General features: G+C 33.0%; 1 protein-coding gene across 1 annotated transcript in view; it reads right to left on the bottom strand.

Moving 5' to 3' along the window:
* Nucleotides 1–299: 299 nt before the first annotated feature.
* The window catches only part of LOC108911005, a 30,461-nt gene continuing 15,815 nt past the window's right edge, over nt 300–14,945 (bottom strand). Inside the window, exons 3-5 of the mRNA XM_018715819.1 lie at nt 12,333–12,464; nt 9,482–10,177; nt 300–777 (exon numbers count right to left, since the gene is read on the bottom strand). Coding sequence (XP_018571335.1) covers nt 302–777; nt 9,482–10,177; nt 12,333–12,464 — 1,304 coding nt within the window. The 3' untranslated portion in view covers nt 300–301. The remainder of the gene's footprint in view (nt 778–9,481; nt 10,178–12,332; nt 12,465–14,945) is intronic.

Below are 14,945 nucleotides of genomic sequence, written 5' to 3' on the forward strand. Positions count from 1 at the left end.
ATCTCGAAAAAATATATAAAATGGTTAACAAACATCTTTCTTAGTCTTAGCTACTAATTTAACTCCACAAAAGTTACTTTTCAGACACCAATGCCGTAGTCTTATATAATAATGTTTTATTATAATAAAATGATCACTACTAATCGAACATTTCTTCTTATACAAATAACATTTGACAGGAAAAAATCCTCCCTTGGATAATACAAGTATCTAGGTTTATAATTCAACCTATTTTATTTAAATTTTCACTAATAACTAATCTCAAGTTATAATATGACACTATTAGAATATTTGTTCTGTACTATTCAACGGGATACCATACAAATTCAAAACTTTTCAGTCCAAATTGTTTTTCACTTTCTTCTTTAGGCGTATCAGAAGAATCTAGTCCGAGATTTATAAATTTGAATTTTGGTCTGTATCCATTTTCATCCGCAACATACGTAACTACTCTGCTAATTCCATCTCGGCCATTAACAAAGTATCCTCCTATCTTTGCTCCGTTCTTTAAACCTTTCTCATAATGACCATGGAATCCAACAGTGTAGTGGAATTTGTATAAAATGTCCTTGATATCTTTTTCTTCGATTCCATTTGGTAAGCCATCAATCATACCAGGATATTTGTCTTTAATTGGGATATCTACTGGTTTGTTTCCGCCTACGTGAATGGTGTTGTCCGATATGGATATTGGAGGTAATTTAGAAGTTTGACGAGAAGGCTGCAATAAGGGGTTAGGTCCAAGTCCAGAGCCAGTGTTTGATGCAATATTTCCATCTAAATAAATCAGAGAAGTTATCGAAAGGCTTCTAAAATATTGTCGTTTTATAATTTGAAAGTATGTCAAACAGTTCCAAAATAAATTAGTATTCTGTACTACTTTCCATTAATTTTAAAAGTATTATTTTTGTATTACAAACTACTATTTTTAATTCGGTGCTGACAACTTACATTATTTAAAAAATAATTACGGTTTCATTAATGAATATGTATCTTAGACAACTGAAGATGTGATTTTTTAGAAAATATTTGCAAAATTTTTATCGAACTATTGTGTTATCTCAAATACTGCCCATTCCTGAAACATCAGCTTTTCATCAGCATTTTCATCATCAGCATTTGCGGTTTTTATCAAAAATAACACAGCCCCACAAAAAAAGTGGAATATCCGTAAAACAAGACCCTGGTGTCTATGTTTTTGGGGTCGCTGAATCCGAATCCGGTGTCCGTTTGACTCGACTAGCTCTGGTTGAAGGTCACTTGAAGGTCAAATGTAGAGAATCAATTGCCAACAAAGTAATCATACATACCCGTTTGATCCGATCAAGTCTGCGTTAAGGTCAGTTCAAGGTTAAATTTAGAGAATCGATTGCCACAAAGTAAACTAACATATATATACATTTTTGCGGTCGATGAATCCAAATCCGGTGTCCGTTTGATCCGATCAAGTCTGCGTTAAGGTCAATTCAAGGTCAAATGTAGAGAATCAATTGCTAACAAAGTAAACCAATGTATCTATACGTTTTTGGGGTAGCTTAATCCGAATCCAGGGTCTGTTTGAGCTGATTAGATTTGCTAAGTTCTAAACTCAAAACACTCAAGTATTAATTTATGCGTATTAAAATTTGAGTAACAAATAATATTAAAGAAATAAAGCTTTAACTCTGAGCCCGTGATTTTCGGGTTTATTATTTTCACATGACAAAATTCTAGTATCAGTAAGCCTAATTAAGTAAGCTTTAAACAATATGTCCGTTAATGCTTCAATACTTCATGCACATTAATTTACACAGTGAGTCCTTGTTCGTTGAGATTCTTGAGAAAAGTTTTTCAAGATATGATATAGAGACTACTGCTCACTTTTATGGCATATGTGAAAAAATCTGAGAAGTGTACTCAAAGAAGTACTCAAATTTTAATACGTAAAAATGCTTGAGCGTTTTGAATTTACACGTGAAGGTATTTAGCACACATGATCAGGTCAAACGGTCCACGGATTCGGCTTCGGCGACCCCAAAATGTATAGACATATTAGTTTACATTATCGGCAATTGATTTTGACCTTGAACTGACCATACACCAGATCTGATTTTGTCAAACGAACACCGGATTCGGAGTCAGCAACTCCAAAAATATACAGATATATGGGTTTACTTTGTTGGCAATTGACCTTTTACTGACCTTCAACTACAGCTAATCGGGTCAAACGGACCCCGAATTCGGATTTTATTAAATAATTCAAGTGTTTATACCATTTCATATTGCAGTCTTTTACAGTAATTCTTAAATACTTTACAGATCTCTGAATTTTATTTTAAATCATTTTTTCATAAATAAATAAACCCAATTATACTAATTTGAACTATTTACATAGCGAACTGTACAGTGGCCTAACCTAAGCGAGATCTGTGCATTCGATTATTTTTATCATATTTCTCAACTTTTAAATTAACAATGATATTCATTTTAACAAGAAAAACAGTTAGGGACTTTATTTTCACAGTTCAGTATTAATAGTACCACAACCTGCTACAGTGCTTTTATAATCTTACGGACCCTAATAAGAACATATTTATTCACATAATTTCCTTTAAAATGGTTGAATAACTTGTGTGAGTGACACATTTAAATTGTATTATTTCTAGATTAATAAATAATAAGATACTGTAAGATGCATCCTACCTTTATGTCAGGGAATTTGTATTAAAGTTAGTTAGTGCACCGCACTGTGGAAGTAGGCCGGCGAAAAAATGGAATATTGTTGCAAAAAAAAAAGAAAGGAAGTCAAACGCTGGGGGTAACCAGTGCGGGTTTACAGAAGAAGGGAAGCTTGGAGGTCGGCATTTTAGTCATTAGAAAGCACGTACTTTCGACGTGCATTTCAGGTTTCTAGGCAGAAAAGTGTCAGACGAGATTTAACATATCAAACTCGTCCATAAGTTTATTTTGAGAAACAAGGGTGTGAATGTTTCCAGTGTGGTGTATTAAAGGGAAGGCCTGATTCAAGACAATTGTCTCCTAAGAAGCACGTGGTTCTGGAGAGTATCCCCATTTCTGAGCAGCAGAACGAAAAATCGAACTACCACAACTCATATTATTGCCACTTAATAAAGTAGGTTTAACGATATGATTTAGAGCTATTTACTTTATCCAACTACACAATAATCCTTCCCAAATATCTGAGATTTCACAATTAATTTAAATTCATTATCACGTTAACACAAGTTAAAGGATTTTTTAAAGAGCGAAACATAATTGTTAGCTTTGCTTAATAATTTTTAACAATAATTGTAATAAGATTTCTTCGATTTCGTAAAGAATGAGAAATAACATTGTAATTGCAGAATTAAAAAAGTGTGTTATCAGATTTCATGGTTAATTCAAAAGTTGAGAAGCACGTGATTTTTGTTACTACTTTATGCACTTTCAATATGCCGATTAAAATAGCAAATAGGAAACATATACAGGGTGTCGCGCTTAAATGTGGTACAAGCCTGTAACTTCCTTATATTTTGGCCGATTTCAAACATTTTTTTTAGAATGTAGGGCAAAAAAATTCTATCTAACTAGGCTATTGACTATGTACTTTAGGTACAACGTAACAGAAATTTTATTGTTTGATATGTTCAATTGACCCTAAAAAATTATAAAACCGCGGAGTGCCACCTTTTAAAGGGGAGCGTTTTTGAGAACGAAGCAAAAAGGTGGTATTTTCAGTTTTTTGAGTTTTACTCGAAAACTATGCATTTTTTCACTATACCTACTTGTCAGCAGAAAAGATGTAGCAAATTGAATTTCCCATGGAAATGAGACCTTCTGAAGTTAAAAAAAAAATTTATTTTTAACAAAAATATGCCCAAAAAACGAGTAAAAAACCGAAAAAATGCGTTTTTTCTTCTTTTTTGGTTTTTGGCCAACAACTTTTTTCTGAGAGCAGTTAGGTATAGGCATTGCTTCACAGAAAAAAAGGTAATGTTTTTTCCTTTAAAATAAGCGTTCATAAAAGTACCTACGACTAATAGAAACCGAGATACATTGGATCAAAGTTGGTTACTTTTTGGATTTTTGACCAATTTTTGCCCTTTTTTGATGATTTTCGTCTTATAACTTTTGTCTGAGTTAATTTAGGTAATGCCATATTCAAATGAAAGCTGGTTTCAAGACCTTTAAAATGGTGCCTGGTAGAAGTTTGTACAATTAAAATCAACCGAGATATGTCAATTTAACCTCTTTTTATAAAATTTTTATTACTTTCGGTATTATTTTGTCTAGTAAATTTATGTTTGTAAATATGAAAGTTAAAATAAGTTTCTAGGTGATTGGATATTATTATTTATTTATTTAATTATTTAACTCTTTCAGTCTCAGTGGTGCATAAAATGTACCGCCGTTTTTTATTCCTCCAGGTCTTGGTGGTACACATTTTGTACCAGTTATTCAAAAACATTCCCCAACCGTCACAGCCGACTTAGAATTGTACCCCCTTTTTAAATGTGTTATATTGGTTGCCTACTAAATATTGTTCTGAATATATTTGATTTTGTGACCGTTGGCTTTGTAGAGAAGCAGTTTTAAGATTAGATTTTATAATCTCTTCATGTGTTTCAATATTCCCCTGATTTTAAAGTAATATAAGGTGTTTTAGTTTAAAATTTTTATATTAAGCTTGAAATTGAAGTGTATTAGTGCAGATCAGAACACTGGTAAGTACAAAGTAATATTCGCTAACATAATTTTTGATAAAATTGGGGCGGTACAAATTATGTACCACCATGAATATTGACCAAAATTATTACTTTCGTTTTATTGTGTTTTTATATATTGTAATGGACAATATAAATTTGAAAGGCTGGACTAGAGCCAAATTTTTGAAAGAAAACCTTCCTTCAGATGAAGATTCAATAGTTAATGGCGAACTAGATAATCAATAGGATGAGGAAGAATTTAATTGTACTGCGGAAGTAGAAGATAATATGCAACAAGAAGATGATATTGTTTATGCTTCTGTAGAAGATTCAGAATCTGATGATTCTGAATGGAATGTACCTCTGAATAAAATTAGGGATATACAGAAACAGTTGCAGTATGATGCGGATCCTATTTGGGGCCAGACCAAAAATATAATGGAACCACCTGGTTTTGATCAATATTCAGGAGTAACGCGAGTTGTTCAGGAAATTCAGATTCCATCTCCATATAAGTTATTCAGGCTACTATTTGATGCTGATATAATTAACAATATAGTGTTCCAAACAAATCTTTATCAAGATTATCATATTAGAGTAAGAATTTTTTAAGTACTTACATTTAAAAATTATTTAACAATCATTTCCCTTCAGCCATAGTGGTACAGACCCTGTACCACCCCCTCAGGAGTCTGTGAGCTAACACACGGTCACAAAATCACCTGTAATGTATTTAGTTTTAAGTATTCTTTACAATAAAATCATTATAATTCACAAAAGCTATAGTTTAATTTTTTGTGACGCTTGGGTAAAAAAATTAATATAATTTCTGTGCCTGAAAGAGTTCAACAGATAATCATATACATATATCTTATACATTTTCAGTTTCATTTAGTATATTTTCAATATTAATATCAATTTCGTCGTCGTTCTCACAATTTATTCCCATACATTCTTTGCAGAACATTGAACATTTTATTCCCAACTTTCGGCAGCCACAGTTTCCTTGGCATCATTAAATCCATTTACAGGCTATTTTTTCAAGTAAATTTTCAGGTGCAGGATATTTATTATTAAAAATGGGAACTAGCACATTTATGGAATTTTTCTAACCCCAATCAAGGGGATTTAAAGTACAACCATTTCACTGTTGTATCTGAAAATATACTCTTAACCCATGATGTTCGAGACCATCAGTTGTTGGAGGCAATCGAGATAAGGTAAATTTTGCACTTGTTGAATATTTTTGAAATAATTTATATCGACAAGTTTTTAGGCTGTCAATTTTTGAATTATACATTATAGTTACAATGCATTCAGATGCAGCAGTGATATCCTCAACACTAGCATTTTCAAGTAAAAATACATCGAGATAATTTGTTAATTTTGAAACATTCTTATTTACAAAATTGAAAATTTTTTTTTTCCAAAACCAAAAAATGATCACGTTGTGTCGCATCCACTAAACGCGTGAATAAAGCCTAAGTATTTGTAAAGATGTTTGAAAAGAAAGCTATTATAGTTGTACAATTTAGCAGTTACATTTCCAATACTCGGTTTCAAAAATATACAAGGTCCCGAGGTAATGGGCCAAAATTCATGGGTAGATTCCCCAAGCAAAAATATTGCGATTTAGTGGAACTTACCTTAGTCCAAAAGTTGATAGTTAAAGAGATACAGGGTGTTAAATGTAAAATATTATTTCAATTATTAGCCAAAGCCAAATATCTCGGAAACGGTGCAAGACAGCTACTTTCATAAAGTATACTTTTTTGTGTAAAAAAAGTTGGAAAATAAGAATTTGATACCAAATATGAGATACCGTAAAGTGCAAAAAAGTTATGTCGTTTTCAACTCATTCAATCTACGGCAGCTGGCACCCTCTATGAACCAAAATGTGAACAAATTTCAATTCCTCTACCCAAAGAACCCCAAACTCCAAGATTTGTGTAGATATTTGCATTTATTAAGAAATAAATCGAAATAAATTAAAATAAAATTTTACATTTAAGACCCTTTATCTCTTTAACTATCAACTTTTGGACTAAGGTAAGTTCGGCTAAATCGCAATAATTTTGCTTCGGGAATCTACCCATGAACTTTGGCCCATTACCTCGGGACCATCCTGTATATTATTGTATTCTTGTGGTAATATTGATAAAATAATAATTACAACATTATTTCGGAGGCCATATGTTTTGCTGCATTTACCACAAGAACATCTGCGTCTTCTTCAGCTTGCTCAGATTCTATATCCACACTTCAGATTCACAAAAATAAATTTATTAGACAAAACAATATCGAAAGTAATAAAAATTTTATAAAAATAAGAAAAAGTATCGTTGGTTAAATTGACATATCTCGGTTGATTTTAATTGTACAAACTTCTAACAGGCACCTTCTTAAAGGTCTTAAGACCAGCTTTCATTTAAATATAGCATTACATATACCTAAATTAACTCAAAAAAAAGTTATAAGACGAAAATCGTCAAAAAGGGTCAAAAATCCAAAAAGTAGCCAACTTTGATCCAATGTATCTCGGTTTCTATTAGTCGTAGGTACTTTTATAAACGCTTATTTTAAAGGAAAAAAAAATAACTTTTTTTTCTGTGAAGCATTGTCTATACCTAACTCCTCTCAGAACAAAGTTGTGGGCCAAAAACCAAAAAAGAAAAAAAAACTCATTTTTTCGTTTTTTTTGGGCATATTTTTGTTAAAAATAATTTTTTTAACTTCAGAAGGTCTCATTTCCATGGGAAATTCAATTTGCTACATCTTTTCTGCTGACAAGTAGGTATAGTGAAAAAATGCATAGTTTTCGAGTAAAACTCAAAAAACTGAAAATACCACCTTTTTACTTCGTTCTCAAAAACGCACCCCTTTAAAAGGTAGCACTCCGCGGTTTTATCATTTTTTAAGGTCAATTGAACATATCAAACAATAAAACTTCTGTTACGTTGTAGTTCCTTTGTACCCTTTTTTTTGACATAGTAAATAGCCTAAACTGTGATACTGCTGTTTTATTAATGCAATACTCGGCCAACTAGGACGCATTTTTTTTTTTCGTCAAAACAGCTAATTGGTATTAATTTCATAGTTTCATCATATTCGATACATCTTCAGACGAGCACTAGTTGGCCGTGTATTGCATTAATAAAAAACCAGCAGTATCATTGTTAGGTAGAGTTTTTTTACCCTACATTCCTTAAAAAAATTCTTGAAATCGGCCAAAAAAATAAAGAAGTTAGAGGCTTGAATCACATTTCGCGACATCATGGAGTGCTCGCCTGAAGATGTATCGAATTTGATGAAACTTGGTAATAAGACGTTTTAAGGGATGCTGAGTGAGAATACGTAATCTGTTTTTTGGAAAAAAAATTGCTAATACCAATCAACTGTTTTGATGGCAAGAAATCGCGTCCTAGTTGGCCTTGAATTGCATTAGGAAAATCGGCATTATCACAGTTAGATAGAGTTTTTTTACCCTACATTCCAAAAATATTAATTTTTGAAATCAGCCAAAAAATAAGGAAGTTACAAGCTTGTACCACATTTAAGCGCGACACCCTGTACAATGTGAATTTTTCGGTGAACCTACAACAAATCTGAATTTTTTCCAATTTGGTCCTGTAGTTTTCGAATTGTGTTTTTCATTCTCTATTGGTCTTCAGTGGTACCTATATAGTGCATAGGGTAAATCAAATAATTCTCACAAATGATTCCAAAACTGCAGCTAAATTAATTATTGGTGGAAATTAAAGAGTTGCCCTGTATATCCACAAATTTTGATCCAGAACTTTTTAAGTGGTTATTCCATACAGCCGGATTAGAAATTTAATATTAATTCTTTTTCACCAGTAAGAAAATAGTAAAATCATCATAACATTACCTTAATCAAAATGATCAAAATAAATTTATTAGAAGAATTAGAAATTTTAAGAGACATGAAAAGAAATCCTATTAATTGATTTAATATTCAGAATAATTTAAATTGTAAATTTAAGACTTCGTTTCCTTGCAAAAAAAAAATTAAAAGGATATTCGAAAACTTTCAACAAACAAGACTGAATAGACAGAAAAAGTTGGTGTAAGATAACGAAGATGCGCAACTTAATATATTACTTTCTGTGCAAGAAAACCCAATTTAATGATGATCCTAATTGTTTAAGAAACATCCAGTAGACGTACGAGTCTACTTTTGCTATGAATAGCATGACAAATAAAAAAAAAACAGGTATTGGGCTACAGAAAACCCATTCTGTTACAGAGAATTTAGATTTCAAAGGCGCCAGGCCGTTAAATTTTGATGCGGACTAATGGATAACAAAATTATTGGACCCTATTTTTTTGATCAAAACTTGAATGGGGACACATATTTAAACTTTCTCGAAAATGACAGAAGATTTTCTAGATACATTATGGACATTTTATATTCCAGCAGGAGAGAGACCCACCCCATAGCAACTTAAGAGTTAAGAAACCAGTTTAATTATCCCAACAGTATTAAACCCAATTACAGGAATACCCAATTACAGGAATAAATGTAATGTAGTGTTTAAACTAAAAAATGCATAAAATTGTAACTTCCGTTAAATATAGCCTTATTTTCAAAATTAATTTATGAGCCATTATTATTTAGTCCAAGAGATATGTCAAAATATTATTATTATTATTATTTCTTTACTATTTGCAGGAATTTATGAGAAAAGTTAATTTATCAAATTGGGAAAACACATAATAAAATTTGTCTCTGAAATACCTTTGTCAACGTACATTTAAATCAATATGAAAAATACCTGTTAAATAATAACCAGTATCTAATTGATTGATATCAGTCGGTATATTCTGAGAGTGTCGCTCATTGGTAGGATTAAACTGTGGTTGACCGGAAAATCCAACTTGATTCCGATCTCTTGCTCCTGGAGGAAGTAATTCAACGCCAGGAAGACGTGTGCTTTCTGGTTTGTCTTTGAAATATTGCCCAGAATTTGGCAAATTTCGATCATTTTCATATTGTTGAAGGCTAGGTGATGGCAAATTCGTTACTCCACGTTGCTGGTCTTGAACTCCTCCAGCTTGCTTCTCGTTTCTAACAGTATTACTTGTAAATTTAGATATTTCTTGATTAACACTGCTTGCTACAGTTGTTGGGTTGAAACCATAATCCTGACCGTTACTTGCAGTAAGAGGTGCCGCTTCCTTAAAAGCTGGATTTTGAAATTGAAACGATTGCTCTGTCAAAGGTTTTTGAGTTGTGATATAACCGCAACCACCACAAGCCGGTTTTATAGTAGATTGTGTAGTGAAAACATATGATCCAGATTTTTGTGTTACGACTTGAACTGTTTGGGAACTTTGTCGAGTTGGATAAATAGGGTGTAATGGTGCCTGTGTTGTCACTATGGTTTTAGGAGGTTCTAATTGTTTCTGTTTGTTTAAATACTTCCCTGCATCTGGAGAAATTGGTCCAATCGCAGGGGACCCATCAAGTGCTGAAAGTACATTGTTATTAAATTTCTTTAACTTTATTTAATTGCTGAAATTTATAAAACGCACTTTTTCATGTTATTTAAATGTACAGAATTTATCTCTTGATTGTGTGACAGTGTAAAATGGGTAACAGTATGAGAATATTAAAAAAAGGAGCAAAAGGAATGCAAAAAAAAATTAAAAAGAGGAGGAACTCAAAAGGAATTCTTCTACATAAAGAAGACCTGAAGATGAAAGTTCGTTTGAGAAACAAGGATGTGGAACTTTCCAGTGTGGTGTTCCAAAGGGAAGGTTCGTATCAAGACAACAGCCTACTAAGAAGCACGTCTGGAGCGTATCCCCATTTTTGAGTAATAGAATGAAAGCGAATTCACAAATCATATTACTGCCACCCAATAAAGTAGTATCTACCGGGTGACCACGAGATTACTACCCAGGCTCTAGCTTGGGCACGAAAAAAGATATCGATTTCAAATTTTGGGCATGCGTATCATTAAATTTGATGCAAAATTTAATCATAAAAACAACTGAAGGTCACTTCCTGTTTGACCGGAAATGCCATAAACTTTGTTAATTCATATGGAACACCCTGTATATTATTTTTATTTTCAATTCTGTTAAAGAAGCTAACACTAAAATTTATATTATGTCCTATACCTATCTTTGACAATTTCCGAGAAAATCGCGGTTTAAAATGTCATATGTGTCATTTATATAATCCTTTTGAAAGAAAACAAACGAAGTATGGGACAAAGTCATATGATATCTTTAAGTTATTTTAGAAGTACTAAAGTCTGATATCATAAAAATGTCGCACTTCCGGCACATCCGGAAAATACCGGAAGACATCTTTAATACCAAGTAACTGCAATAATTTTAATGGAATGCCCTACAACTAATTGAGAATTCGTATTCTACAAACAATTTCGAATCATTTTTATGTACACTTCCCTATACCTAAAGTTCGGAGTTTTTGAGATATTAAATGTTTAATGTAAAAATGTCATCTGAACGATGCATAAATGGAAAACGATATAATCAGTTAATGCATAGATCAGAGGTGCCTAGGAATCTTAATTTTAATATGGTTGCTATGACAGGCTTTTGTTTTTAGACGCCATATCTTCATAATTACTTAAGATTCCTAGGCACTTCTGATCTATGCATTGACTGATTATATCGTTTTCCATTTATGCATCGTTCAGATGACATTTTGACATTAAACATTTAATATCTCAAAAACTCCGAACTTTGGGTATAGGGAAGTGTACATAAAAATGATTCGAAATTGCTTGTAGAATATGAATTCTCAATTAGTTGTAGGGCATCCCATTAAAATTATTGCAGTTACTTGCTATTAAAGATGACTTCCGGTATTTTCCGGATGTGCCGGAAGTGCGACACTTTTATGATATCAGACTTTAGTACTTCTAAAATAAGTTAAAGATATCATATGACTTTGTCCCTTTCTTCGTTTGTTTTCTTTCAAAAGGATTTTATAAATGACATATTTGACATTTTAAAGCGCGATTTTCTCGGAAACTGTCAAAGATAGGTATAGGACATAATACATATTTTAGTGTTAGTTTCTTCAGCAGAATTGAAAACAAAAATAATATACAGGGTGTTCCATATGAAATAACAAAGTTTAGGGCATTTCCGGTCAAACAGGAAGTGACGGTCAGTTGTTTTTATGATTAAATTTTGCATCAAATTCAATGATACGCATGCCCAAAATTTGAAATCGATATCTTTTTTCGTGCCTAAGGTAGAGCCTGGGTAGTAATCTCGTGGTCACCCGGTATACGATTTACAGTTACTGTTATTTATTTTATCCAACTAGATAATGACCTTCCTAAATGCCGGATTCAAATTCACGTGTGAATACTGATTCTAAAATAATCAGTGGCGTTGAAATGCTACGGTTTTCAGTGACAGTAGTAGGTATCGTTAATTTATTGGTTCACGCTTCGACAACTTGTATTAACTGAAGATACAAGTATTTAAGTAGATGTAATATATTTGTGAATGAATTTTGACTTAAAACGAGCTAAGGAACAACTCTCCGAAATTATAAGACGAACTGGGGAATATCCCGTGTAAGATTTTATTCTAAAGCTATAAATTAAAAGCAATAAAATGCAAAAAGATACTTACGATCACTAATCCTAATATTCCTCATACTCAAAATTTTAAAATTCCCATTTTCGTCGGTTGCGTAAACAGTAACGTGGTAGACACCGTCAGCCGTGATAAAGCCAAATTCGCCTTGCACTATTCCAACTTGATCTGAAAAATTATAGGTAATAATAATTATTATCTAATAACTTAAAAAAGATAATGTTGTTTCATATAAGAACTTACACAGTGTTATAAAAGCTCTATAACAAATTTTGATAGATGGTTGCTGGGTTAATTTCAAACATTTTTTCTTATATGAACATAGGTCCGATTCGTTTTTGTTTAGAAGTTACAAGCATTTTAAAAATATAATTTCATATTTCAATAAAAAATTATGGTTGCTATAATAATAATTATTATTCGTGTTTAAAGTTGAAACGTTAGTTACCATTTATTAACCAAATTAACAAATCTTAAGAGTATAAAAATTGTTCAAAATGTCCACCCTCGGCTCGAATGCATTTTGGTGAACTGTACAGGGTGTATCTTAAATGATGACTTTAATTTCAAGGGGTGATTCCTTGTCATATTTTAAGCAAAAAAGTGTATATGAACATCAGTCCGCAAGTGCTTCGTTACCGAGATACAGGGTGTCAAAGTTGGGAAAATAAATCGCATTTTCTTAAATATCTTTCGACTGATTCGAAATAATTTAATGAAATTTCATACACGGGGGTTTTTTGGAATGACAAATTCAAAGCTGTGGTCAATTTAGGTGTATTTTTTTGAGGGCGCCACCGGCAACGATTTCGGCCTCTTTAATCCATCGCAACTTTTTTCTGCTACCCTGTATGCCATTTTGGACTAGAATAATCGATTCTCCTACCTTATCTGCTTAAAAAAGATTTTAAAGAAATGTTTTTTTGTTGAATACAAAAATTCCTGTGATAACAAAATTCCGATGATATTTGGCATTAAAAGTGACAAGATACTGTCAGTTGACTATCTTTTAGTGTGCAGTTAACTATGAATAACGTTGAACAAGCTCAAATACATTTCATTTATGGGCTAGCAGATGGAAATGCTGCACAAGCCCGTCGAATTTACCAGGAACGATTTCCCAATAGACCACTTCCATCAGAAAGAACTTTCATAAGGCTCCATGCTAGACTGTGCGAAACTGGATCTTTAAATGCTCACGCTGAACGTATTGGTAGACCGAGAACAATAATGACACCACAACTAGAAGAAGCAATCCTACAAGAAGTGGAAGCTAATCCGTCAAGTAGTACGCGAAGATTATCTGAACAGTTTAACATAAGTCATCAAAGTGTTTGGAGGGTTTTGCACACAAATTTACTTTATCCGTACCACATTCAACGCGTGCAACCACTGTTGCCAAGAGATTTTCCTGCACGGTTAGATTATTGTCGATGGTTTCTCCAAAAAACTGCGCAGAATCCCAACTTTACGTCTAAAATTCTGTTCACAGATGAGGCAACTTTTTCACGGGATGCCATCATAAACTTCCACAATAATCATTTTTGGAACTATGAAAATCCCCATGTTATTGGAGAACGTGGATTTCAGCAGCAGTTTTCGGTGAATGTGTGGGCCGGAGTTATTGGTGATCATGTCATCGGACCGCATTTTCTTCCTCCTCGACTGAATGGTGAGACTTACAGACAGTTTCTAGCTGAAACATTGCCTGGTCTGTTAGAAGATGTACTACTAGCAACCAGAAATGACATGTGGTTTATGCACGACGGGGCACCTGCTCATTTCAGTCTTGCTGCTCGCCAACATCTTAATGACACTTTTGCTCAGCGATGGATAGGTCGGGGAGGACCTCAGCCGTGGCCAGCACGATCTCCAGACCTAAATCCTCTGGACTATTTCTTTTGGGGACATCTGAAGTCGCTTGTTTATGCAACGCCAGTTGTAGATGAAAATGATTTAAGAAACAGAATTGTAAATTCTTGTAATGTCATACGCAACACTCCAGGAATTTTGGAACGTGTGCGACAGTCGATGAGCAGAAGATTACATGCTTGTATTGACAGTGGCGGTTCTCATTTTGAGCATTTGATTTAATTCAATTTTTATGATATTTCCAGCTCAAGTAAGTTTAAATGCGTTTTTCATGGAAACGGTTGCTCCTAGCTACTTCATTATTGGCGCCCTCAAAAAAATACACCTAAATTGACCACAGCTTTGAATTTGTCATTCCAAAAAACCCCCGTGTATGAAATTTCATTAAATTATTTCGAATCAGTCGAAAGATATTTAAGAAAATGCGATTTATTTTCCCAACTTTGACACCCTGTAACGAAGCACTTGCGGACCGATGTTCATATGCACTTTTTTGCTTAAAATATGACAAGGAATCACCCCTTGAAATTAAAGTCATCACTTAAGATACACCCTGTAGATTCCGTCTCAAGTGATTTCAACATCGTAGGCAAGCTACTTCAAAGGTCCCCATAAATAAAAGTCTAAAGGATTTAGATATAGGGAACGCGGTGGCCATGCTATTTGACCTTGTTAACTTCATTCATTCGGGATATGATCATTTAACCAAGCAGTTATTTGTCTCTCTTTATGTGGTGGTACACCATGGTGCTGATATCCGATTTTTGAACAATATTA

The sequence above is a fragment of the Anoplophora glabripennis genome, unplaced genomic scaffold (assembly GCF_000390285.2).
Source record: "Anoplophora glabripennis isolate ALB-LARVAE unplaced genomic scaffold, Agla_2.0 scaffold813, whole genome shotgun sequence".
Lineage (NCBI taxonomy): Eukaryota > Metazoa > Arthropoda > Insecta > Coleoptera > Cerambycidae > Anoplophora > Anoplophora glabripennis.